The sequence below is a fragment of the Podospora anserina genome, chromosome 1, assembly GCF_000226545.1.
Source record: "Podospora anserina S mat+ genomic DNA chromosome 1, supercontig 2".
In the NCBI taxonomy this organism is placed as follows: domain Eukaryota; kingdom Fungi; phylum Ascomycota; class Sordariomycetes; order Sordariales; family Podosporaceae; genus Podospora; species Podospora anserina.
This window is the reverse complement of record NW_001914855.1, coordinates 980,574-1,006,007: the sequence shown is the minus strand read 5'-3', so window position 1 is coordinate 1,006,007 and position 25,434 is coordinate 980,574. Positions and strand designations below refer to the sequence as shown.

The 25,434-nt window shown below is 53.5% G+C and overlaps 5 protein-coding genes across 5 annotated transcripts, besides 2 other annotated features; 3 read left to right on the top strand and 2 right to left on the bottom strand.

The window, feature by feature from the left end:
- Positions 1 to 435: 435 nt before the first annotated feature.
- Positions 436 to 1,770, bottom strand: PODANS_1_11900 (uncharacterized protein; the record flags this gene model as incomplete). The annotated part of the gene is made up of 1 exon (XM_001908823.1): positions 436 to 1,770. The coding sequence occupies one exon, from the start codon at positions 1,768 to 1,770 to the stop codon at positions 436 to 438; it is 1,335 nt and encodes a 444-aa protein (XP_001908858.1).
- Positions 1,771 to 2,950: 1,180 nt separating this feature from the next.
- On the top strand, positions 2,951 to 4,393 carry PODANS_1_11890 (uncharacterized protein; the record flags this gene model as incomplete). Its single annotated transcript, XM_001908822.1, has 3 exons — positions 2,951 to 3,079; positions 3,139 to 3,460; positions 3,510 to 4,393. The coding sequence occupies 3 exons, from the start codon at positions 2,951 to 2,953 to the stop codon at positions 4,391 to 4,393; spliced, it is 1,335 nt and encodes a 444-aa protein (XP_001908857.1).
- Positions 4,394 to 9,135: 4,742 nt separating this feature from the next.
- On the top strand, positions 9,136 to 10,563 carry PODANS_1_11880 (uncharacterized protein; the record flags this gene model as incomplete). The annotated part of the gene is made up of 2 exons (XM_001908821.1): positions 9,136 to 9,250; positions 9,311 to 10,563. 2 exons carry the CDS (start codon positions 9,136 to 9,138, stop codon positions 10,561 to 10,563), a joined length of 1,368 nt encoding a protein of 455 aa, XP_001908856.1.
- A 1,313-nt stretch (positions 10,564 to 11,876) lies between these two features.
- PODANS_1_11870 (uncharacterized protein) lies at positions 11,877 to 19,789 on the top strand (the record flags this gene model as incomplete). The annotated part of the gene is made up of 7 exons (XM_001908820.1): positions 11,877 to 12,335; positions 12,471 to 12,833; positions 12,896 to 13,701; positions 13,779 to 15,223; positions 15,343 to 15,728; positions 15,780 to 17,351; positions 17,414 to 19,789. The coding sequence occupies 7 exons, from the start codon at positions 11,877 to 11,879 to the stop codon at positions 19,787 to 19,789; spliced, it is 7,407 nt and encodes a 2,468-aa protein (XP_001908855.1).
- Positions 19,790 to 21,260: 1,471 nt separating this feature from the next.
- Positions 21,261 to 21,385: a sequence feature (rRNA 5S).
- Positions 21,386 to 21,704: 319 nt separating this feature from the next.
- Positions 21,705 to 21,799, bottom strand: a tRNA (tRNA-Glu).
- An 889-nt stretch (positions 21,800 to 22,688) lies between these two features.
- On the bottom strand, positions 22,689 to 23,232 carry PODANS_1_11865 (uncharacterized protein; the record flags this gene model as incomplete). The annotated part of the gene is made up of 2 exons (XM_001908819.1): positions 22,689 to 22,910; positions 23,206 to 23,232. The coding sequence occupies 2 exons, from the start codon at positions 23,230 to 23,232 to the stop codon at positions 22,689 to 22,691; spliced, it is 249 nt and encodes an 82-aa protein (XP_001908854.1).
- Between the last annotated feature and the right edge of the window lie 2,202 nt (positions 23,233 to 25,434).

The window sequence follows — 25,434 nt, the reverse complement described above, 5'->3', positions numbered from 1 at the left end:
CGGTCGTCAACTGGCGTCTGGGGAACGGGAGGCTGCTCCACCGGTTTCTCCTGGGCTGGGTACGCATTGTTTTGGGGGTGTACGAGGCCACGGGTAGGGAGGGCCGCAGAATTGCGCCTTGCACAGCAATCGATGTGAAAGGTCTTGGATCCCATCTCGACGGTTTAGCATCCTAGATTTTGATATTATGCTCCACACTCTTGGCAACCACAACGGACAGCGGCCGATGAGGTGCCCCACGGCCGATCAACTAGCCTAGCGGTACCTAGGGAAGTTGGGCCAAGAACGTCCCGGGTCCGAAAGCGACGATCAAAGTTTCCGTGAGCCCCGGTGCTGAGTGCCAAGCTCCCTGGGTCTTACGGATGCGTGCTGGTCGTTATTCCATCTTCATCTTCCCGCCACCTTCAACTGCCGCTTATCTCCATTAGTTCCCCCCTAGTTCATACCCTCCATCAGGTCCACCGCATCCAGGATCATAGACCTGCTCAATAAGTACTCCCGGAGCCAGAGATACTCCTCCCCCTCCTCCTCACCGTACCGGTGCTCCTCTGAGAATCCGAAAGCACACGCAATCTTGTCGAGGGCCGCTCTTTCGTCCTCGTAGAGCCATCGGTGGCCCAAAGGTGTTCCTATAGCCCACGTAACCCGCTTCATCTGATCATTGGCTGTAAAGGCCGCAACCATCCCGATTGTGCCGGTAAATCCAACATAGCAAAGGGCGCCAGCAAAGGCAATCTTGGTGGCGCTCGCATGGTCCCAGGCTGACTGAAACTGGGCAAACTCAGAGGCCAGGAGATAGAGCGCTAAGGGCACGGCACCAGCTAGACCTGCAGGAAGGAGCCCTTTCCTAATAACTTTTGCGCGCAGATAGGATTTGGAAGAGTATGTTGCTTCCACAACTCCAATGGCAGCCTCGAGATTATCGGCCTCGATCGCCGCATTGAGAGCAGCTTCAGCAACGGCAGGATCCACGGCCTTGCTCGCTCTCCCCGGGTTGGAATCGGTGTAGCGGATGGAACCAGACACTTCCTTGGGCGTGGGTTTGCTGCCGTAGAGACCCAAGACTTGTGGCAGTGTCTGCGGTCTGCCAAGGCGAGCCTGAAGTCGAACATATTCCTCCAGCACTTGCGGGGTGATAACAACCGCGGGATGAGCGACGATCGCATATGCCGCTTCCGATACCTTGTTGACAACGTCCTCCGGCCGTAGCACAGAAACTGTAGTAGAGGTGCTAGATTGGCCAGCCTTTGCGGCATCACCTTCCAAGCCCAAGAGTCTCGAGACAGGCCTGTCTTCGGCCGCAGCAACGGCAGAGTGACTGGTCTGGGTGTCTGCTGCTTGCCTGACATCCGTCTGCGCACAAGCCCGCAGCGCTGTGAGCGTCATGTGCTCAGAGGGGATCCCCGAATGGGCAGTGAATTCCCTGGTGGTACGGTCAACGGCAGCCATGATCTCTTCCAAATCTGGCACATCCTGGTCCCCCACCGGTGAGCTGGCCTGGGCCGACGTGCTTGGCGAGGGGCTTGGGTTCTGGGTAGTACTTTGCGGTGTCTGCTGGCGTTTTGATTTTAGACATGTCTGCGAGGTCCCAAAGGAGCGAGTGGCGCTCATCCAGGTAGGCTTTGGTGGTGATAAGTTGGCCAAGCGTCTGCTGGGATGTAGTGTCACGAAGCTACGCTTGGCTGTGCGCATCGATTGTCTGCCAGAGACAAGCTCACAAGCCTGGCAGACTTGCAGGCCCAGCCCGGCTTGGTACGGCCGACGAAGCATGGCTGTGGAATAGGCGGGGAAGGTGAAGGTGTCTTCTTTTTTTTTTTGCTCGGTCCTGAAGCCGTCTAGCGCGTCGTCTCCTACACGGACTCTCTTTTCCCCAGACTGACGGTGGGTGGTCTGGATGCCGAATGAGGCAGAACAACACCCGGAAATGGACCAATCGATCGTATATGGGCGTGGGGGTAGCTGATTGTAGCTTGGGGGGTGGGGGGGGGGGTGTTATGTACAAGAGGGAATTAAGTGAAAGAAAAAAAAACTTTATGAGAAGTGAGGTTGAATCTTGGTGTTGCAGTCAAAAGAGAGCTCTCTGGGCTAGAGAAGATGGTGCAGATCCGTGCATTGGCGTTGAAGTGACCGGGGTGTGTTCAAAGCTTCCCCTCCCCGATTGAGCGAAGACCCCCACTGTATGCACCTTGCTGGCTGGAGCGTGCATCTAACGGGGTGGAAGCGGTAACCTGGGTAAAAACAGCCACACTGCCTTGGGCTAATTTTTGTTTAAGCACTTTTATGCCGAGAAGGGCAATCAACAGGTAAATCCATCATCTAGTTACTTTTATTGAAGTCAGTCCAAGCAACATGTCTACTGTGGTTGCGGATGTGACACATACAATCAACACCCCATAGCTCCCCGTCTTTGAATCTCGGATCTCGGATCAGAGCATGTACACAAGAGAATGGGAGGTTTTGGATTTGGACTATGCTGTATGACACCGTCTCAGAATAACTCAAGCTGTCTCAAACATGAAAAGACTGTTGATAGGTTTTGGAACGCAGACCCTTTTGTGTATACAGTAGTGGCAGAGTACCTATGGGCAGTGCCAAGGCTACACTGTGGCTTGACTTATTAACCAGTGGGCTTGTAATCTTATCTGCTGGAGCGCTGAGCCACAGTGCCCAGGAGTGACGCAGTACGTACCACCCCCCGATCATCTTACGCCAACCGTCCAAGGCAGTCGCATTTCAACTTCCAACCGCTTCATTGTCCGTCCAAGAGAAGGCATTATTTCTGAGCTGTATCTTTTACCACCGTTTTCCCCGGACTAACTACCGTGCACCGGCATAGCCGTCATTTTACTGCTTCGACTCCGCGCCCTTCCAATTCTTGGCCTTAGACGCCGATCGTCTTGTTGCAGCCTCGTCCCAACTCGCCGGCCTCCTTGTAATCGAAGAACACACGATGCCTCCTCCTCCTCCACCACCTCCGCCGCCGCCGCCCGGCTTTGGAGGTCCTCCCCCTCCTCCACCACCTCCGCCCCCGGGAGGCGGTGCTTTGCCGGCGCGTCCGCCTGCTGGATTGCCGAATAGGGTGTGTTGGCAGAGAGACCTGGCTGTTATGGAAAGCAAATTCACTAACCGTCTTGGAAGGGTGCCTTGCTACAAGACATCGGCAAAGGAAAGGCGTTGAAGAAAACTGTCACGAACGATCGATCGGCCCCAATCATCGGCAAGGTATCTGGAGGCGGAGGTCCCGGCCCATCTTCTCTCGGTGCCCCCCCCGTTCCTGGCCTACCTAAAGCTCCCAGCGGTCTCGCCCCTCCTTTGCCTGGAAATCGTGGGAGAAGTAATAGCGATCAGAGTGATAGACATCAACCGGCACCAAGCACAGATGGACCCCCACAACTAGCTGGCCTATTTGCTGGAGGCATGCCAAAACTGCGCAAAACAGGTGGGGGCGTTGATACTGGTGGTAAGGCGCATCTGATCATGAGTGTTGGGTATCACTAACAGCCATCCAGCAAGTCGAGAGTCTTCCTATCTCTCAGATCCAGAATCTTCCAAGTCAGCACCAAAGCCTCCAACAATATCCGCTCCGAGACCTCCAGTGGGGGCGGCTCCTGCTATACCAGGAAGGCCATCACTACCCAGCACATCGAGCGCCCCTGCTTTCAATCCATCGGCTGCCAATCTCCGAAAAACAGGTCCGCCGCCAATTATTGGCAAAAAGCCACCCCCGCCACCTCCGAGTTCTCGCAAGCCTTCGGGAGCCCCTCCACTTCCAGGCGCACCAGCACCCCCTCCTCCGTCCTCGGCCCCACCCCCTCCGTCGTTTTCGGCCCCTTCGCTTCCTCCCGCCCCTCCTCCGCCTCCTCCGTCTGCAGCTCCACGACCACCGCCGGCTCCAGCCCGCTCACAACCGCCACCGCCGCCTGCTCCAGCCGCGGCCACAAATAATATCTCGCAGAGTATCGCGGCTCAAGCAGCAATTCGTGCGGCATCCAGTGTATCGTCTCCTGCGTCAGCCCCTCCTCCACCACCACCCCCTCCCTCGAACGATGCTCCTCGCTCGCCGGCACCACCCCCTCCTCCTTCAGCGGCGCCAGCTCCCCCCTCTCTAAGCCATACTCCATCCAGCGCTTCAGGTCGAGCGTCTCTACTTGATCCGAGCAATTTCACGCTTGTGCCAAATGGTGGAGGAGCCAAGACCCCAAGTCCAACACGGAATGTGTCGCTATCACACGGTCCAAGTGGAGGTGGCGGTGGTCGCTACGTAGTACAAGACTCGAGGTGGAAGTTTACTAGTGAGGAGAACTTTCCGAAGCCAAGGGACTTTGTGGGAGGCCCAAAGAGGTATCGTGCTGGTCGGGGAAGCAGTGTGCCGCTTGATCTGGGTGCTCTTTAGAATGGGCGGCAGCAGCAGTACGTGCGGGGGTAATATTGTAGAGATGGAGGTGTAGGAGCGGAAAGTCACGGAATCAATGACTTGGCGGATGAGGTGATTATGGTTGGTATGTGAAAGGGAAGCCCAGCGTAAGGTCACTCTTGTGAGGCTGCTTGGCCGCCTTTGGTGGGAGTGTTAGAAGCGACAAGAGAACCCAGGTCACAGATGGAATATCCAATTTTAGGTAGCATTTTGTCAAAACAATCATATTGAATCAAAAATCGATAAAAACTATCAACCATCTTGTAAATCTGGTGTATCAGTCATTTCAACAGTTGGACAACATAGTCATTTCTTCCTCCACCTGTCAGGACATGATCTCGATCCCAGTTATACCCAGTTTCCCCCCTTTCTGCTAAGTGGATGTACTTGATTGATTTGAAGTAGGAAAACAAAACGCTAAATAAAGAACAACAAAACGCCTTCCAGATAACAAAACATGCCCTTCCTTGTGTGTGTGTGTGTGTGTGTGCATAAGAAGACTGTGGAACTTCCTACTTTGGGGGTATACATAACATAAGCCATTCCGTGGGAAAGCAAAAGCAAAATATGTGAGATGGGTGGGTAGAGACTGGTTTTCGATAATTCGAGAAAAGAAAATGGCGCCTACACCGGATAATGAGATTGTTTGGGGGGGAAAAACCGGTTGAAAATCGAAAATGGGGTATCATGGTAGCGACTGGTGTTGGTGGTGGTGGTGTTGGGTTCGATATGAAGGAGGGCGGGGACGTGTGAGAGTGGTTGTGTGGGAGTGGTTGTGTGGGAGTGGTTGTGTGGGAGTGGTTGTGTGAGAGTGGTTGTTTGTGAGAGTGGTTGTATCGTGTTTGTGGTCGATTGTGGGGTAGTGGGTGTGTATAGTTATGTGTAGGTGGTTGTAACTTGTAACGTATGGGGCATGATATGGCTTTGTTGGGAACCTGTGGGTCGTAGTAGAGTGGTGAGCAAGGGTCATGTGGGTGAGCAGGGTTATGTTCTCGTTACAGACTGAATTTTCATGGAAAAGGAGAGCAGCAGGTGCCTACATTTTGGCTGGGTGAGCCTCTCGTCAAGAAACCCCGTTCACTCGCTACTTCCGGAGCTGTTGGAGGAGGAGGAGGTTGTGCCTTTCTTCACTTCATAGAAGGGTTCTTGCTCATGATGGTTCACCAGGTCTGAGCAAGATTGTTGGGTCATGGTGTTGTAAGCCATCTTGTAGAGTGGTGGGGTGGTGGTGATGTGAAATGGTTGAGTGGATGAATTGGGCTGAGTGTGCGTAGGTAAACGAGGTGGACTTTGGGTAGACTTGTGAAGCTGAGATGTTGTGTGATTCCGGATGAATTCACTCTCTCGTTCACGGTCTCCAGATGCCATCTTTATACCCGTGGAAGCCCAATTTTGAGCCGCAAATACGTATCTTGATGCTGTCCATCACCCCACTCGCTGAACATGGTTCACATGAGCGGATCGACCCAGGAGCATATTGCAGATCGACTAGTCCGTTTATTGGCAGGATTTGGTGTTGTTGCATAGAAGTGCGCTCATGCTTGCAGGGTGTGGCATATCCCGACTTTCTTGGATCCCGGAGGGGGCGAGCATGGGAGGGGAGCATGGAAGGAGGGGGCCAGAAGCAAATCGATCCAGAGAGGGGCTCGCCAGCTGTTCCGTTGCTTTGTATCTTTTTTGAGCCTCAATTTTGGGAGTCTTTCCTGTCGCCCACCTCTTTCTGGCTCCTCGTTTCTTCGTTCTTTCTTGCTGATGGCTGTCATGCATGTAGGTAGTGTAGGTGCAGCATGCAAGCAGCGCACACCCGCCCTGGCTTCTCCACGGGTGGACCCAGCATCCCCAGCCGGCGTTCCGAGTTTGCAGCACTGTTGGTTCTTTTGACTGAATATTTCGCGAGCAAATACGAGTGATCTTCATTCCACAGTAAACAAGGACATGAAATATTAGGGCTCTAGGTGGAAAGCCAGCCTTGGATTGTCTGAGGTAAGCAAGGCAATGTATGTATCGAAAACTGCCTGGCAGGGCTGGAGACATCAGTTTGTACCCTTGTCTTGATGGAGGGTAGGTGCTTTATGGGAAGTAGGGGAGTGGAGGGCAGTCGAAGAGGCAGGTGGCTGCCAAGCCTCTCGCCGGTCGAGGACGGACCAATGCTTACTCACGTCCTGCTGGAAATAATGTCGTCTGTAGAGCATGTTGGCGACTGAGACGAGTTCTTCTTCTTTACACCTTGAAACTGACCGTTTTTTTCGTTGTTGCGAAGTGTTTTATGAAGGCAAGTGTTTCTGTAGACCGAGCGGCGTGCAGGTGAGCGTTTTTATATCAAATTACCCCTGGCTATGTGCGCATATGCTCGGAGGCTGTGCTGGCAATACGGGTCTTCTGAATTTACAATTCCCTCTTCGAGATAGTTTCCACACGCTGGGGCTCTTTCGTCAGGGAGCTTAAATCAACGACAACCCTTCACTTACACCAATATAGCTCCATTTTACTCTTAGTTGCCACAAATTATCTCAAAAATCTATGGTGTTGCTGGTTCTCGATTTGGATTGACATCGAAGCTTCTCGAGCTGGCGTGCCAGAAGATATCAGGATGAAACACCGCCGTTCGGAATACCCCTTCCACCTCGACTCAGAACATATTCACCGGTGAGTTTGCCGAGTGCTTTCAATTCTCACGCGACACATCTGCAGCTGTTCACAGAGTCGGACAATCTCTCGCCTGAATTCTCATGCACACTCGATGTTACACAACTAGAGGCATGAGGCTCTTCTAGGCTGGTCAAGTCGGGCTCCGATGAATGACCGCCCGACTTCCCCAGTCTCTCGAGAATCGACTGCCGAGAAGCCGTCGAGCACGGGTTTGCCTGCCACCTCATTGGGATGCTGCATTTTGCAACACCAATTCAGATGACCAACCGGTTGGGTTGTCCCCCGCGTTCTTGTCCAGCGTCCCGTAGTGTCTGTAACATCAAATATCGTCAGCAATTATTGCCACGTCAACCGGCGGGCCGAGAGACTGACCTTCTCACATTGGCTAGTGTTGTCCGTGACAAATATCGCCGTGGGGTGTCCGATCTTGAGGTTGCCTTCAAACCATCCTGTGAGCCATCCAGCTTTCGAAGCACGTAAGCCACACCGATCCATCATGGATTTGGCCTGTACAAGCTGCCGTGGTAGTCGTGGTTGAAGGACCACCTAGAAACCAAACATCGCCGACCATTGGGACAGGTCTCTGCAGGAGGCTGCAGATGCTTCTGCAGCTGTGCTGTGCTGTAGAGAGACAGTCGGGAGTCAGACCAACTTCCATGACAACCTCAGCTATCCGAGACATCACCCCCTCTATCACATCACCATGTCTTCATCCGAGGAACCCAGACAAACCACTTATTTGCTCTGTGTCCGAATACGTGCAAGTGTGTGTCGTCTGGGCTGAAAGGAAAAAGAAAGAAAACCTCTCGTTCATGGTTGCGGAGCCGGAGCGGGGCTGCTGTCGAGCAGGTGTTCCCCCCGCAGTTTGTTTCCAGTCATCTTGTGTTCATCGTGATGACTGCTTGAGGGAGGCTCAACTGTCGCATAGGGCAGCAAATCGATCGTAAGGATTATCCAAGTGTGTGGCATCCAGATCTCTCAGAAGGAAAGTAGGTGAGCACACAATTTCCTAAAGGAGAAGCACGGCAGAGGTGTTTCGACTTGGTGCTGACCCAGGCACGTGTCTGTTCTGGCGACTGAGGGATGTTCATAATGCTGTACATTTCATGATGCCTGAGGACGCCATCCTTGCGCTTATTATCAGGCAAGAATCTTCATCGACGTGACATGGCCTTTTCCGCCTTTCATTCACCCGGCCCGGCACTGGGCGAGAGCCGTCCGGTAACGAGAAGTTGCCTAGATGATGACGTCTTGCGCCTGAATCACATTTCTTCGGACTTCTAACTGATGGCAATTCTGGAATGATGTATGTATGCCACTATCAGTCCATCTACTGATCTTAAACCTTTTGTTATTGCGACCTCACGCAGCTGGTAAGCATCCCAGGTTGCATCTCTACGCAGTAAATCGTCTCAGACCTCTGGCATCTTATCGTTATCGCACCTCTTGCCGCGTTACCCCTGCTAATCAGCAAACCATCGCGTCATTGGACAGAAGCGTACCCTGTCCAGCAGACAAGCAAGTGGGGATGGTTGAGCTGGTGAGCAGCGAATGAGCTTGCAGGATGGCCCAGGATGACCTCTCCACTTTTCCCCAAACAAGCTAGTCTGGTCACGCCGACCTGCCAGCCCCAACCCACGCCCTCACGGCGGCCACTGGCACGCTCCCGTCCGTTCTGCCAAGCTTCAACCAGCCCGGCGCATGCTCACTCGCCCATCGAGGCTGGAGGGACAAAGAACGACAAAGCCTCAACGAACCTATCGACTATCAGGAATTCAACCTCGCTTCACCAACAGAGTACTCATCCACGATACCTGGCTCCCGGCGTCGCACGTCAACGTCAACGTCAACCCATTCCCCGCACTGTTCGTTTGTTCATCGAACCATCCTGTCAGACAGGTTGTCTCCTTGTTCACGGCTCCACTTTGCCCGGGCGGGGACCAGCCAAGGGGGACAGCTATCACCAAACCGGAGCGCGCCGTAAACCAACAAACACGGGGCTACAACTTGACAACAAATCACCAAGCATTTGAAAGACCTGTTGTCCATCCAATAAACAGCTTGCGTTTACGATGGGGCCCTACGATTCTCAAGGCGCCGGGCCGGGAGGGCTGTATGGCGATGCTCCGGAGAGCGCGGGGGCCACGGGGCGATCTGACGGGACATCGCCGCGTCGCCGATATGATGGTCAGTACTGCATCGAGAGTGATATCCATCTCGCCAATAAACTAACTTTTGAACATGCAGAGTCGTGGGTAGAAGTAGCCTCGCAGCCGTCGTCTTCGTCCTTGTCATCTATCGGAGATGAAATCGTAACTACGGGCCTCAGGGTCGGCACCAACTCGTACCCGCCCAGGCGGAGGAGGTCGCAACAGCACCGGCCAATGCCCGCATCTTTCGTTATCGGACATCCCTCCAGTCGTGGCGGCGCTACCAGCAGCCAGGAAGAATATGACGAGACGGAGAGTGAAGAGGATAGAGTTATGACGAGCTCAAACGAGGCAGTGCATCCCTCGGCGAATCTGCTGCGTTACCAGACTACTGTCCGCCGGGCCATAGATATCGATACTGATAGTGACGACGACGAGAATGCGACCGCCCTTGGTCGCCCGTCAGATGCGCCCGCATTCAGGCCACAGCCAAATGCCTTCTCGCACCCGCCATCACACCTAACCCACCGCCACTCAACCAGCTCAGTACCTCCTCACCACCCACCCCAATCACGGCCTCCCATGCCTCACCGCTCACACACCCGTACGCATCGCGGCCACCCGAATTTCATGTCACCTGCCTACCAAGCCGATCACGACGCCGCGCTTCGTGCTTCACTCACGACTCTGCTGTCGTGTGCTCAGGCTGCTCGTGGTCTAGGAAAGGCCGATGAGAGACGTGGAGCCGGACCCTCAAATGCCGGCATGGGTGGACTCGGTGCAGGGGTTGGTATCCTGCCAAGCTCGCAACCGATGGAGCTGAGGCTCGTTCCCGAATCGGAGCTCCTGGCCGAAGGCCCACCTCCGCCCTCCGTTGGCGGATCCGGCGGGCCGCCCAAGGCTCCACTTCGAACCGCATCCAACTCCAGTGCTCCCAGTGTCCCGTGCTCCACGTCGAGCAGAGGAAAGGAGGAGCAACAGGATTCGGCAGAGAAGCACAAGCGTGGCGCAACCAACCAGACGAAATCCTCACGGGCTGTCAAGAAGAAAAAGACCAGCTCACCTGGATTCGCCGAAGGGGAGACAGCAACCTTCCTCAGCCCGACGCTCATGACTTGGGTGGTGAGCGCTGGTGTGGTGGTATTGGTTTCCGTGGTAGGGTTTGGGGCAGGCTATGTCATTGGGCGCGAGGTAGGTCGGCAAGAGGGGAGTGCGCTGGGTTCCTTTAGCGCTGCTGGTTCGGCGTCAAACACCTCTGCGAGCTGTGGGCGCGAGCTGGTCAAGTCCACATCCGGTGGAACGCTGAGGAGGTTCCGATGGGGCTCGATGGGAAGCAGTGTGACTGCCTAGGACTTTTCCACAGTCACGAGTGACAGATGGATGATGGATGACAGGACATCTAATGAAGTTTTATGCCGTCGATGATCTTTGATAAGCGGCATTATACACACATGAATGCGCGGTTACGATAACAACGATGAGTATGGGGACGCGGGGTTTTCATTTGTCTTGGATCACATGGCGTTTTCTTTGATACGCTACGGCGACGTTGCTTACACGTGTTTGCTGGTATTATCTTTTAATAGCATTTTGATTTGACTACCTGGCAAAGGAAACAGCTAGGAGTTTTGAAATAAACAAATTTGATATTCACATTTTCTGCACATGACACATGCCTTACCCACGTTGCAACGCTTACTGAGATGCCGACTGTATACACGATGGCAATGCTAACCTCAACGACGACCGACATGCCTTTTTACGTTTTGTTTTTCTCAAACCAGAGGTCGTATCAACTTGGCGACTTCCTGGGCCGTTTCGTTTTACTCTTCTAACCTCAGCAAGAACCTTAGTTTGGACCATGCCATCTCAACCCACTAGCTCCTTCTCTTTTCTCTCTATTTTTCTGCCGCTTACAAAGGGCGGGGGCATCGGCTTACAGAGGACCTGCATATAAGAAATGAAACTACTGTCTCACTACTATACCACCCTCCCAAGTTATGATTACTATTGTTTCGTCTCGATCACACGCAAAGACACTCGACAGCGGTATTGTTGCCTTTCCGAGAGGTGGACGACTATCAAGTTTATCAACACATGAGTATATTACCGCGCAGTAGTTTGTCTGGAAGAGGTCAAGCTACCGAGTGTGGAGGGGAAGGGAACGCGCGTCTTGGTGCTTGAAGGGGAGATCCGGAGATGCGGCTTTCGGTAGGGGGGGCGACTTCGTGATGGCGTCAGGGGGTTGTTATTGGGGACCATGGGTGAGGTGTCTTGGGTAGGAAGGAGGATGAGGGGTATCAGATGAGTTGTTGTGGGCAGATGGCGAGGTTGACGAGCAAGTGGTAGTACAACCTGATGTGTGAGACGGAAGTTCTGCTGTTGATATACAGGATCAAAGACGGGGATCGGCATGAATGTGTAGGACAACCTAGACACGACGTGCGGGCCGATAGACGCGGGTCACCTCACCGGCGGGTGAGGGTCTAACCTACCTACCTACCTGGTAAGTTTAAAAAGCCATTGGTTCTCACTCTTCAGAAAGCTCTCGTTTCTAACCTGCTTGTTGTAGAGGCTTATAGTCGTGTCTTCATAGACCCTTCAACAACCTGGCTATCACCTCATTCTATCAAATCCCAAACACCGCCAGGACTCGAGACACAATGGCAAGCTCCACCAGCAGAGACAAACACCCCAACCCCCCAGCCATCATCGGCATGGCCTGCCGGGTGCCCGGAGCCATCAACCCAGCCCGTCTCTGGGACAACATCCTCAGCCAGATCGACCTCCAGCGCAAGATGCCCCCCGACCGATTCAACATCGACGCCTTCTACCACCCAGACCACACCCACAAAGGCACGCTCAACACCAAGCACGGCTACTTTCTCGACCAGCCCCTCGCCGACTTTGACGCCGAGTTCTTTGGCGTCTCGGGCAAAGAAGCCGAGGCGATGGACCCCCAGCAGCGTCTCCTCCTGGAAGTAACCTACGAAGCCCTCGAAGACCGGGGAATCCCCCTTGCTTCTGTCAGGGGTTCGCGCACGTCGGTTTACTGTGGGATGTACACCACTTCCAATGATTACCACAACCTTCAGAACAAGGACTTGGAGTACTACCCCAAGGTACGCCATCACTGGGAGGGGGAATTCCATTCTTAGTAATAGGATTTCGTACATGTATAATCTGTACGGGCCGAGCATGACGGTTGACACGGGGTGTTCGTCCAGTCTGACGGCGTTTCATCTCGGGTGTGTGAGTCCCTTCGTAGTGGGGAGGCGGATATGGCTGTTGTTGTTGGGTCGGCACTGCATTTTGGGCCGAATACGTATCAGACTATGACTGATATGGGGTTTCTTAGTTCTGATGGGAGGTGTAGGAGTTTTGATAGGGATGGGGAGGGGTATGTGAGGTGTGATAGGGTTTGTGCGGTGGTGCTGAAGAGGAGGGAGGAGGCGGTTGGGGATGGGGATTGGGTGAGGGCTGTTGTGAGGGGGAGTGGGGTTAATCATGACGGGAAGACGGATGGGATTACGCTGCCGTCGGCGGAGTTGCAGGAGGGGTTGATTAGGGAGACGTATGGGAGGGCGGGGATTGATCCGGATGATACGGGGTATTTTGAGGTGAGTTTGACTTGTTGGTGGTGTGTGGTTTGGATGGGAGCTTACAGATATACATACCTTAGGCTCATGGAACGGGGACCAAGGCGGGCGATCCTCGTGAAGCTGCTGCTATCGGTAAAGTCTTTGGCACGTCTACCCGCACGAGACCGCTTTATATGGACAGTGTCAAATCCAATATTGGACATTTGGAAGGCGCGGCTGGTCTTGCGGGTATTATCAAGGCGACGTTGGCTATTCAGAATGGCAAGATCCCGCCCAATATGCATTTCCACAAGCCTAACCCGGAGATACTCTTTGACGAGTGGAAACTCAAGGTTCCCACTTCTGCCCTGGACTGGGTCGAGTCAGATGGAAAGCCGCGCCGGGCAAGCATCAACTCTTTTGGGTATGGCGGTGCGAATGTCCATGTTGTTCTTGAACAACCTCTTGACTCCCCAACTGTCATAGTCAATGGTGTTGACAACGCCAAGACGCGGCCGTACCTGCTTCCGCTCACCTCACACTCGGAGGTAGCCGGCGAGAAAGCGATCAGCAACCTCGCCAGTTACCTCAGCAGCAAGAAGGGGGGTGATCAGCAGACGCTTATCCGTGATCTAGCCCACAGCTTCTCTACACGCCGCTCAGTGCACAGCAACAGGACCTTTGCTGTCCTGTCACAGGGGGCTGGTGTTGAAGAGCTAGCCGACGCCCTTTCATCCGGGGCATCAAGCGCTAAATGGACTCAACCTCTCGACAGTGAACAGCCTATTCGAGTAGGGTATGTCTTTACGGGCCAGGGTGCCCAGACATATGACATGGGCCGGGAGTTGATACTTCACTCTGAAGCGTTCCGGGCAACACTGGAGCGTTGCGATGAGGCTTTACAGACGTTGCCTGATAACCTGACTGGAGGATTGTTGATGAGCTCCTTCGTGATGAGGAGGGGTCGCGGCTTTCTAAAAGCAGGTTCTCGCAGCCGGTGTGCACGGCTGTTCAGGTTGCAGTTGTTGACTTGTTGTCTGATTGGGGAGTGAAGCCGTCGGCGGTGTGTGGGCATTCGTCTGGTGAGATAGCAACTGCGTATGCGGCGGGTGTTTTGTCGCTTGAGGGGGCGATTGTCACGGCGTACTACCGTGGGTTGTACATGTCTGCTGGCCTTGAAGCAGCAGACTGCATCCCAGGGGCGATGATGGCGGTGGGACTGTCAGCAGCTGAGCTAAAGGTTGAGTTGGGGGCGTATGCAGACCGGCTCACTATCGCGGCTATCAACAGCCCTTCTAGCGTGACGGTCTCGGGAGACTTGGACACAGTCACGGAGTTGAAGGAGAAGTTGCTTGCTCGGAAGGCGTTTGCCCGGAAGTTGAAAGTCGAGCAAGCTTTTCACTCGCACCATATGGCTCCCATGGCTCCGCGGTATCAGGCCGCGCTGGAAGGGAGGGAGTTGGTTGTTTGTTCGCAGAAGCCTACCGCTAGGATGTTCTCTAGTGTCACTGCCCGTGTCGTCTCCGACTCCGGGTCGCTCGGGCCGGGGTACTGGGCAGCAAACATGGTCCAACCAGTTCGGTTCTCTGACGCTCTCACTGGAGCGGTTCTGGATGAGGAGGAGAAACCAACAGTGGATATCCTTCTTGAAATTGGCCCTCACCCAGCCCTCAAAGCTCCCGCTAAAGAAGTCCTCAAACTACTCGAGCTAGACAAGACCCCTTACCTCGGCACACTCTCTCGTGACCGCTCGGCATATGAGTCCCTTCTTAGCACAGCAGGAGAGCTTTTTACTCTCGGATACCCCGTTGATTTACCAGTCATCAACGGCCCTGGCAACCGCCTCGTGGATCTACCAACTCACGCGTGGAACCACAAGAACTACTGGTCTTTGAACCGCCTCACCACTGAGCACCTCCACCGCGAAACACGACACACACTTCTTGGAGTTCCCGTTCCGGGGGGGGTTCATCACATCCCAAGGTGGAGGAATTACATCCGGTTGCGTGAGATCGCTTGGTTGAGAGATCATTGTGTAGATGGGAAGGTGGTTTTCCCCGCGGCGGGTTATTGCTGTATGGCTATTGAAGCGGCAGTCAGACTTGGGGACCGTAGGAACGAAAGCATTGCCGCGGTGCATCTGAAGGAGGTCTTGATAAAAGCCCCGCTTACTCTGAGGGAAGACCATGACGAGGGGGCGGAGACGGTGTTGGAACTGAGGCCTGTGGCGGAGTCGGCGAGGACGTTTTCGGAGGAGTGGTTCGAGTTTGAGGTTTCGAGTTTTGAGGAGGGTCTGGAGACGAGGCATTGCCATGGGAGGATTTGGGTTGAGTATGGCGAGCCGAGGGGGTTGAGGTCGTTGACAAAAGTGGAGGGGGTGGAGGAGATGCAGGGGAGGGCGTTGTTTTTCCGGCAGAGGTGGCAGTCTTGTTTTGATTTGTTGGAGGGGGCCGAGGTTGAGGGGGGAGTTGGGGGCTGGTGAGGTTGTATACCTTTCAGCATCCTACTTCGAGGATTTTGCTGGCTATGAAATACTCTGAGGCTGAAGCTCTGCTGGCTCATTTGGCAGTGCCAGTCACGGGCCGACCGCTGTATGAGACTCTGCATATTCTGAGCGAGGAAACTCAGTGGCCGGAAAGGTTTGATGTGTTGGGTAGGCCAGAAGGCCGGTATGATCTCGTTATCGTGGGGAAGGACGCTGAGCTTTCTCCTGAGGCACTGCAAACATCACTTGCCAGCAATGCTGTGGTTGTCACCAGCGAGTCTCTTACGGAATGGACACCGGTTGCAACCGTTTCCGAATGGACCGCTTATCGCCCAGCAACCAACGTCTCCACAGCTCAGATTGACTTGACAGTGGTCCTACCAACTGTTTCCTCGGAAACAACACGAGCCATCCTGGAAGAACTCGAGGCATCCCCCTACATCGCCTCAGTTACCACCACCACCATAAACGAAGTCACCGCTCATAATCTCGCCCCCAAGCACGTCGTAGTCCTAAGCAGCCTTTACAACCACCCAAACCCCATCGACCCCCCCTCAGAATGGTTCGGCACCCGCCACCTCCTCACCCTTGAAAACATCACCCTCCTCTGGCTCACCCTCGACGCAACAATCCAATCCACCAACCCCTCTCACGCCAAAATCCTCGGCCTCCTCCGCGTGGCCCGCAACGAAAACCAAGCCTCTCGCCTCCTCTCCCTCGACATCCAACCCTCCACCTCCCCCGCTCTCATCACAAAACAGATCCTCCCCTGCCTGTCAACCGCCTCAGAAGAGGACTTCTCCCTCCACCACACAACCCTCCACATCCCCCGCATAGAAGAAGACCTCCCCCTCAACCGTAAACTCCCCTCCGGCCTCGGCAGCCTCCCCCAACCCTCACCTTACAATTCCCACCCCTCCCTCGCCCTCCGAGTAGGCAAAATCGGCCTCCTCGAAACCCTCCACTTCGTCCCCCTCCCCCAAGACAACACCGCCCTTGGTGATAAACAAGTCCTCATTCGTGTCAAAGCCTCCGCCCTCAACTTCCACGACCTGGCTGTAGCGTTGGGGATAATCCAAGACTACAACATGGGCAACGAATGCGCGGGTGTCATCACCGCCGTTGGCGCCTCCGTTACTAACCTTTCCCCTGGGGACCGGGTGGTAGCTTACCGTCCTGGCCAGGGGGCACATCAGACTTTTGTTCGTCAGGATGGTGATATGTGCGTGAAGATACCTGACACAATGTCATTTTCTTTGGGGGCGAGTCTGCCCGTTACGATGACGACGGCGTTTTATTCGCTTTTCACGGTTGGACGGTTGCAAAGGGGAGAAACGGTTCTGATACACAGTGCTGCTGGGGGGGTTGGGCAGGTGGCGATTCAGATGGCGAAAAATATCGGGGCGAGGGTGCTGGTTACTTGTTCGGAGGGGAAGAGGGGGTTGATGAGGGAAAGGTATGGGATGGGGGAGGGGGAGGTGTTTAATTCGAGGGATGATTCTTTTGTGAGGGGGGTGATGGAGGCGACGGAAGGAAAAGGGGTGGATGTGGTGATTAATAGTCTGGCTGGGAAACTGCTTCATGCCACGTGGGGGTGTTTGGCGCCGTTTGGGAGGTTTGTCGAGATTGGGAAGAGGGACATACATCAGAATTCGAACTTGGGGATGGATCCGTTCAGGAGGAATGTCAGTTTTGCTTCGGTGGATATGATTTTGGTTTATGAGTTGGATAAACCCCTGGCGGCGAGGTTGTTGGGGGAGACGTTTGAGATGGTGTTTTCTGGGGAGGTGAGGCCGCCTGAGGGGTTGTTTGAGTATTCTTATGGTCAGGCGGAGAAGGCATTTCGGTTGATGCAGCTGGGGAGGCATACGGGGAAGGTTGTTCTTACTGTTGATGAGGAGGAGGAGGTGATGGTTGCCCCGCCGAGTTATGATCAGAGCTGTTATTCAAGGGGGATAGGACGTATATTTTGGTTGGGGGGTTGGGGGAGCTGGGGACGGCGACGGCGGAGTGGATGTATCTTCGTGGGGCGAGGAGGTTTGCGTTCATGTCCCGGTCGGGGGATCAGAGTAGTAATGGGAGGAAGACGGTGAATTGGCTCAGGTCGAGGAAGGCTGAGGTCAGTGTTTACAAGGGGGATGTGGGTGTTTTGGCTGATGTTGAGAACGTCGTTCGGGAGATTGGTCCTTCGCTGGCTGGCGTTTTCAATATTGCGGTTGTGCTACAGGACGGCATGATCAGGTCGTTGTCGTTTGATCAGTACCAGACCGGGCTGCACACCAAGTGCACCGGTGCGTGGAATTTGCACACAGCAACGTTGGGCATCGACTTGGACTTTTTCGTCTGCTGGTCGTCGGTGTCGGCCATCTGCGGTAACAAGGGACAAGGAGCCTATGTTGCCGCCAATGCGTACATGGATGCCTTCATGCGCTGGCGACGGGAGCAGGGCCTTGTCGGAACGGCTATGAATCTTGGTGCTGTGCCCACGAGGGGCTTGGTTGCTGAGAATGAGCTTGTCAGGAAGAGCCTCGACAGAAACAAGCTCGATATCCTCACGGAGCAAGAACTCATGTTTTTGAATGAGGAAGCAGTACAGCTGAAGAAGCCTGATGCCGCCACAGATGGCCTCGACTGGCATCAGCTGATTGTCGGCGTCAACACAAAGGAGCCTGATGTTTGGTGGTCGGAGCGGTCCGTCTTCCGCACACTATATGCCAACAGATCGTATGGCACCGGGGCCGGCAGCGGTGCTGCAGCTGGTCAAGTGAGCACGGCAAGCCTCCTCGCATCCGCAGGGAGCGTTGAGGACAAGACTGCCGTCTTACAGCAAGCGTTCACCCAGAAAGTGGCAACAGGCTTGAGCACACCAACAGAGAGCATTCTGCCAACCAACCCGTTATCATTCTATGGCCTCGACTCGATCGTGGCTGTCGAGTTCCGGAAATGGTTCAAGGAAACTGCCGTAGTTGACCTTTCGCTGTTTGATATACTTGGTGCAAAGTCCATTCAGGGGCTGGTCGAAAAGGTCGTGGCGTCGATGCCTGTTGCAGCAGTATCTTCGAGCGAGGAGCGTGTGAAGACATGTTCGGGTGAGAAGCAGACATCAGCGAGTGTTATCAATGGCCAACATGATCAGAGAAGGAAGCTGGATCACATCCCGAGACTCCAAACGTCTGGTCCGGTGCCAGTGTCAACTCACCAAGCGAGAATGTATGCTCGCCATGTCCGCGCCGAAGACAAGTCTCAGATGAACCTATGTGGTGTCCTGCGCATCAGTGGCCACCCAGATCTACCTGCACTAGGAAAAGCCTTCCACGAGACTGTACGACGGCACCAAGCACTGAGCACAGCATTCGTCCAAGACGGCAACCGGCTCGTTCAGTCACCATCGCCAGAGCCGAAATGCCATCTGATCATTGAGGACGTATCATATACCACATCCCCTCAAACAGAGCTCCAGATCATCATCTCACGTCTTCGAAACCAACAACTCGAGATAGCCAAAGGCGAAGTAGCAACTATGACCCTCGTTAGAACATCAGAAACCGAGTACTTTGTCATCTTCATCGCCCACCACATCTGCTTCGACAGAGCCAGCTTCACAATCCTCTCAGATGACTGGATGGACCTCTACGACGCGATCCGCTCCAGTCGAGACCTCGACACGGTCCCCTCCCCACCCATCACCTTTGCGGACTTCGCCCAGTGGCACAACACCCTCCTCAAGTTCCCACCAGCCCTCGCAAACCTAGACTTTTGGACCCAAGAGCTCACCAACCTCCCAACCGCCGGCACCCTCCTCCCCTTCGCCCAGCGAAAAACTCGCCCCTCAACCTGGCAAACCCACCGCCGTCACTTCACCACCCAACTCCCCTCCAAATTCTCCAAACGCCTAAAGCGCATCTGCGCCCACCTCTCCTCCACCCCCTTTCACTTCCTCCTCGCTGCGTGGCGAGCCTACCTGTTCCGGCACACCGCCGACAAAGATTTCACAATCCTAATGCTAGAAGGCAACCGTCCCCACCCCGACGTCGAGTCTGTGATCGGTTGCCTAGCTAACGTCCTCCCTCTCCGCTTCAACAACGACTGCTCCCTTCAGACACCCTTTGAAGATGTCATAACCTCCGCTCGGGACCTCACGCTTGAGGCGTTGGAGCATGCGGAGGTGTCGTTTGATGATATTGTCGATCGTGTGGTTGGAAAGGAAAACAGACCAGAGGGGCATATGCCGCTGGGGCAGGTGGCGATTAACTTCCAGATGCATGGTGGTGCGCCGTGGGAGTATAGGCATGCTGATTTTGAGGTGGGGGTTCATCGGTTGTATAATATTGGACATCCTTGCGAGCTGGTGCTTGAGGTTGTGGAGGGGGGGGAGGGGGAGTTTGGGTTTTTTATGCAGCATTGCACTGTGCTTTATCGGGATGAGGATATGGATCGGTTTGGGGAGGGGTTTGTGAGGTTCGTGGAGAGCGTGGTTAGGGACCATAGGCAGGTTGTGGGTGAGGTTTGAGGGGGGTCTTTTGGGGGGTGAGTAGGAAGTCAGGGGCGAGTGTTGCCGTGAGGGATACGGGCTTTTCATCATAGAAACAGACATGGTGTATGTCAGCTCAAAACCACACCATGACTCCCAGTGACAACCATAGACTCTGTTTGTTTCTTATCATGATATTGTAGCCTCCCAACTTACTTGTGTTACCCAACGAGACAAGTAGTGAAGTGTATTTCCATCCTCTATCAAAGTTCGGCTCACGTCATCTACCTACCTCTTTGGGTGGTGTCACTACCTCCTAACTTCTTCCTCATTCTCCATTTGTCTAGCTGCTTTCTCATTAGACGCGGGACTCTTGACCGGTAGCAATAATCTTGGATGGTAGGCAAGTGACGAAGTTGTACGACCGGGCAGCCTCGCCTTGCCTCGCGATGCTATTGGTGACGATCACACCTGAAGGAGGCAGTCATTCATCCCATGGCTTCCTCTGCTTGCAACATAAATAGGGACTTTATTTCTATGGAAAGTCAGGTTGATCTTTTCCCCTCTTTTTTCGTAACGTCGTCCATCCATCCATCTGTTTACTTTGGTGCTAGTAACTCTTGAAAACATTCCAGCCCATTTCAAGTCTCTTCTCACAGAACCAGAGACAAACACCCGCTCATCATCATGACGATAAGTGTTTGGTACTGCGTGAGTAAAACCCCCGAGGACATTCCATCTAGTCCTAACCTGCCACCAATCTCCCCCACTCGATCTTCCCATCCATGAATTAAAGTTGAGCTTCACCCCCAACTAACCACCTACCTACTATACACAGGAAAATTGCCTCGACGGCCCCTATAATACCGTCCTCGAAATATACTGCGCCAACTGCAACGCCCCACGCAATTCATACTGTACCGTCCAGGGTGTGTCCCCTCGGCGGTCGCTATTTCAGCCGCCCAGAAATGGCGCCGTCCAGAAATGGCGCCGTCACAACCACCTCCTCTACCACGACCTACTACTCCTCCTCTTCTTCGAGTTACCCGCGCCAAACATCGAGTCGATGAGAAGGTCACTCACTCTGACCTGCGGGTGATGGTTTGTTTGTGCGTACCTGTAGGCAGGGCAGGGCAGGGCACCTAGTTTTGACTGTTCGCAAGTCTTGACGTGAGCAACAGCTCGGTCTTGTGTATCTAGCTCACAGGTTGACTTTCATCCGAGACACAGATGAATATGATCTACTTCTTCATTTACTGTTGCCGTGCTCTCTGTACAAGACCTCATCTGATCTTCAGTCTCCCTTTCCGCATTCTTTACCTGTCAAGGAATCAACATAATATTTGCCAGATAACATCAACACCCAGCCCCCAATGTTGTATCTTGAGCTGAGTACAGTCGTCTGTAAGGGTATGTACTAAAAAGGGCCCCCCCTTACCCGTGGTCTAATAGCCGTCAAGACTGGGTACGGAGTCAGTGGAGCTTTTCAAGAGGGGAAAAAAAAACAGGGAAAAAACATACAACACCGAGGATTCCCCAGTGGTCACCCACCTGAGTACTGATTCGGCCCTCAGCTGTTTGACTCGGGCAGAGCGGACGGGATGCCGTATTTTCAGCTGGGTATGGTCGTATGTGCTTGTTGAAATCTGAAGATGGGATTATGTTTGGACGATCAGACCAGCACTGGGCATGCTCCGGTGGTTTGAGAAAGCGCCAACTTCAAAACATACCAGCAATACAGCTTTGGGTGTGTCAGTAATCGATAGACAATCAGAGCAGGAAGACAGTGTGTGGTTTGTAGAGGTACAAGTTTGAAAGGCACATCAACCGTCTCAAAGTCCGGGAGCATTTCTCACTGCACCAAAGACACACACACTCACAATGTTATTTATGTATGGCAGGAGAAAAGAACAAAACTGAAATCTGATGCAAAAATGCAAAAAGAATGTTGTGACTCGGATACCGGGAGTCGAACCCGGGGCTGTTGAGAGAGAGGCAATCACTTCTGAGAAGTGAGAGTCAACGATGTTACCGCTACACCATACCCGATGGAGGATGGTTCCGATTGGATTGATGAAAGCAGGAGTGGGTTGTGGCATTATGATGGAAGGCTTGTCCCGGCCCAAGTTGTGGGTGGAAACAAGTTTTTTCCGTCTTGGTTGGGGACGGCTGCCAGTTGTTGTTACGTACTGGCATCAAGGTCAGGGATAGCCTCACTTCGCACTTACACGGAAAACCTGGGGACAGAAATGTAAGCCAGAAAACAACACACAATGTCCATTTTCTCTGATCATCTCATCTATCCCAAACACAAACCCAAGCCCATCGTATATTATACATAGGCATCCATCCTCAGCAGGAGGCGATCGCAGTCAAGCCAACAACCAAGAGCCGCGATACTCAGTACCGCTGTTCCTACCATGGTGATAATCCCATCCCACCACAACAGGAACCCCCTCTCCAGCTGTTGACCCAACAACAACACCAGTCGAGCCTGTTTCTGATGAACCAACAAGATCCATCCCAACAAAGCCCACTGCACAACCCCCTGACGAAACCCCAACTCCAAAAAGCACCAAATCAACCCACTTCCCAACCACAAACCCTATCAATATCCCCAAAGCCAGAATCAACAGGCAAACCGTGAGCGTAAGCGAGCTGCTAACCTCTCGTTCAACCCAGTTCTGCCTGAAGCTCATCTGCCCAATCCGCATGTAAAACATCTCCTTCCTCTCCTCCTTCACCTTCCCTTCATGACTACTACTATACCCATAAACAACCCCAAACAAATCCGGCACCAACTCCACACTCTCCTTTGGCCGTGCCGTGGGTTTCTCCTCAACCCTTGGTGAGAAAAATTGTCAGGTCAGGGTCATTTATTGACTTTTTCCATCACAATATCGTCAGCAACAATAAGAAAAGAAAAGTCAAGGAGAGCTTACAGCAGTGTCAACGAGACATCACCCTGCAGCCTAGCCTTCAGCTCAACCTCCACGTCAAGGTTAAGCCCAAGCTGAAGCCTCACAGGCTTGGTGTCAGCCAGACGGGGCAGCACAGCAGGGTTGGACAAGCCGCCAGCCTGGGCGAGCTGCTTGTTGTTTCTGCGGCGGCGACGGCCGCGCGAGTCGACCGACGAGGCGTCCGAGGCGGAGTCGTCGAGCTAATAATTTCTCACGTCAACACATCGTTCGCGTCGGGCGTCGAACAAAAGCAAGAGAGAGAACAAAAAGATTTACCTGGCGGCGTAAGTCAGCAAGTAGCTTCTCTTGTGTGTTATTGTTTGATGATGATAATGGCTGTTGTTGTTGTTGTTGTTGTTGTCCACCAGCACCAAATCTCTCCCCAGCTCCCATACCCCTATCATACGTGGGACGAGAGGGGGGCAGAGGGGGGAGATTGGTTGGGTTGGGGAATGGGGAAGGGGCAGCAGAGGAAGAAGGAAAGGGAGGAGCAACCTTGGGCATGACGGGGTTGGAAGCCATTCTGTCGTTTGAAGAAGAGCTACTACTCAAAAAGGAGGTGTCTTGGTTGATCGTGATACAAGTCAGCGACTGCAAGAAACTGTGCGAGTGCTGGGCGTAAAAGACTGTCGGCCTGCGTTTGCGGGATTGCTGGACGAGGCGGAGGGGACGGGCTTTTCCCGACGAGGTGAAGACGGTGCGAGAAGGCTTTGCTGATGATGATGGTTGAACTAGGGGTGGTGAGACTGACTGCTGCCGACGAAAGGATGTGTCGGTGGGTGATCTGCCGTCTTCTTCTTCAAAGTCGTCTAACCGATGGTGATGGTGGTGATGGGCGGCTCGCGCAGGTAACGGTCTAGAAGGGAATGCCGGCTTCTTAGGACCGGGTCGATAATGAAGATAATCGTTGGAGCCGGGAAGCGGCGGGAGGGTGCGCGGGGTAAGTGAGTACCTTGAGGGCGAAGAGAGGGAGTCTTGACGACGACGATGATGTTGTTGATGATGCTGGAGAGAAGCTTGAACGCTTTCCCCTGGCCGGTGAACGGGAAAGCGAGGGAATGTACAAAGGTGAGAATACCGCTGCTGGGTTTGATCCACGCCGTGCGGCTCCTGTAGTAAATGGGTTGGTCGGACTTCCAGAGCCGACGAAGAACAAAAATGAAGTGAAAGTTGTTGTTGATAGAAGCTGGTGCTTGCTGATGCTGAGAGGAGAGATGAACACAAAACAACGAGGGAGATCCACGGTTATATACCAGATCCATCAACCTCTTCCTGCAACCTCCAAACTGATCATCTCCATGCCATCACTCCCAAAGGAGAGTCAGTCACATCTTCCACTGGACAGAGTACCTCGACCTAGACCCCTGCCAAGACGACCTTTGCCTTCCTCCCCCCCCATATCCGCCAGTTCCATATCCCCCAATCGCCTCATTCGCAACCTGAACAAAACCCCAGCCTTGCTTCAACTCCTACGTCAACGTTCATGGTCGTCTTCCTCCTCTGTCGATGTTTGTTTGGAGTCAGGGGTGTCACGTGCCACCAACAAGGGGCTACCCGCAAGCGACAATGCTTGTCTTGCTTGTGTAAGCTTGGGCACGGCACTCCCAAAACAACCACTCGTACGATCTCGGATGAAACCCCAGACTTTCACCAATCGCCACAGACGTTAGAACTCAGACGCGTGGGACGATTTCCCATCGGAATCGTCAGTCATCCTGCCTCTTTGACCCTCAAGTCCCCCCAACACCTCCAACCTGCAACCATCCATCCTGAGTTATGTTGATGCAACGGTTTCCTCCATTGTGAAGATCCCCCTTTTTTCGCAACATGATAAACAGCCAAAACATCAACTCGAACGATTTTCTCTAGGCGGCGAACTGTATATCGTTGACATTTATCTTATCCTCGGGTCATTATAGCGTATCCTCAATGTACACAATATCTCGGTGCGATTGTGACCGAAAGAGCGAGCAGCTTGGATTGAGTTGCGAGTCAGATACCGAGTTCGCGCGCCAGAAAAGACCATGCATCTACCTAACAAATACCGACTTCAGACGACCAACAACAAAAGAGAAATCTACTGGCAAAACATCACAAATAGTTAGCCACCCAGCCAATTATACAAAACAGTAAACGCCTTCCTAATCCTAGCCAGCCCCTGTTTTTTTTTCGTCCCAGAGATAGGGAAAGTACATCATTATCAGGCCACACGCCGGGCTCACTTTTGTTTCTACTCTTGATGAAACATCTTGACTGTCCAACTTTGGTTGCCAACACCGTCCTTTCATCCAGTCATCTCCATTGGGTCATCAAGCCCCGAAGGGTCACCATTCCCAGTCCATCTCAGCGGGTCATCCATCCCAAATCTCACACAGGGTCATCACTCCCCAAAGGGTCACCAATCCCAACCCATCTCAACCACCATCAATCCCACCTTACCACTCCCCCATCAAGTCTACGTACTCAACAAATCCCTCACACTCATCCCCCGCCCCCTCTGCTCCCCATTCCCATTCCCATTCCCATTCCCATTCCCACTTCCCCCACCCCCACCCCTCACCCCCATCTGATTCAACATAAACAACGCATGCCGTACCCTCCTGATCGAAATACACTCGGCCACAGCGACGGACTAGTCAATTGCGAAACTTACACTCTATCTAAATAATAAAAGTCACTACCGCCATGCTGCGCCGCAACAAATGGATTCTTCTTGCGCTGAAA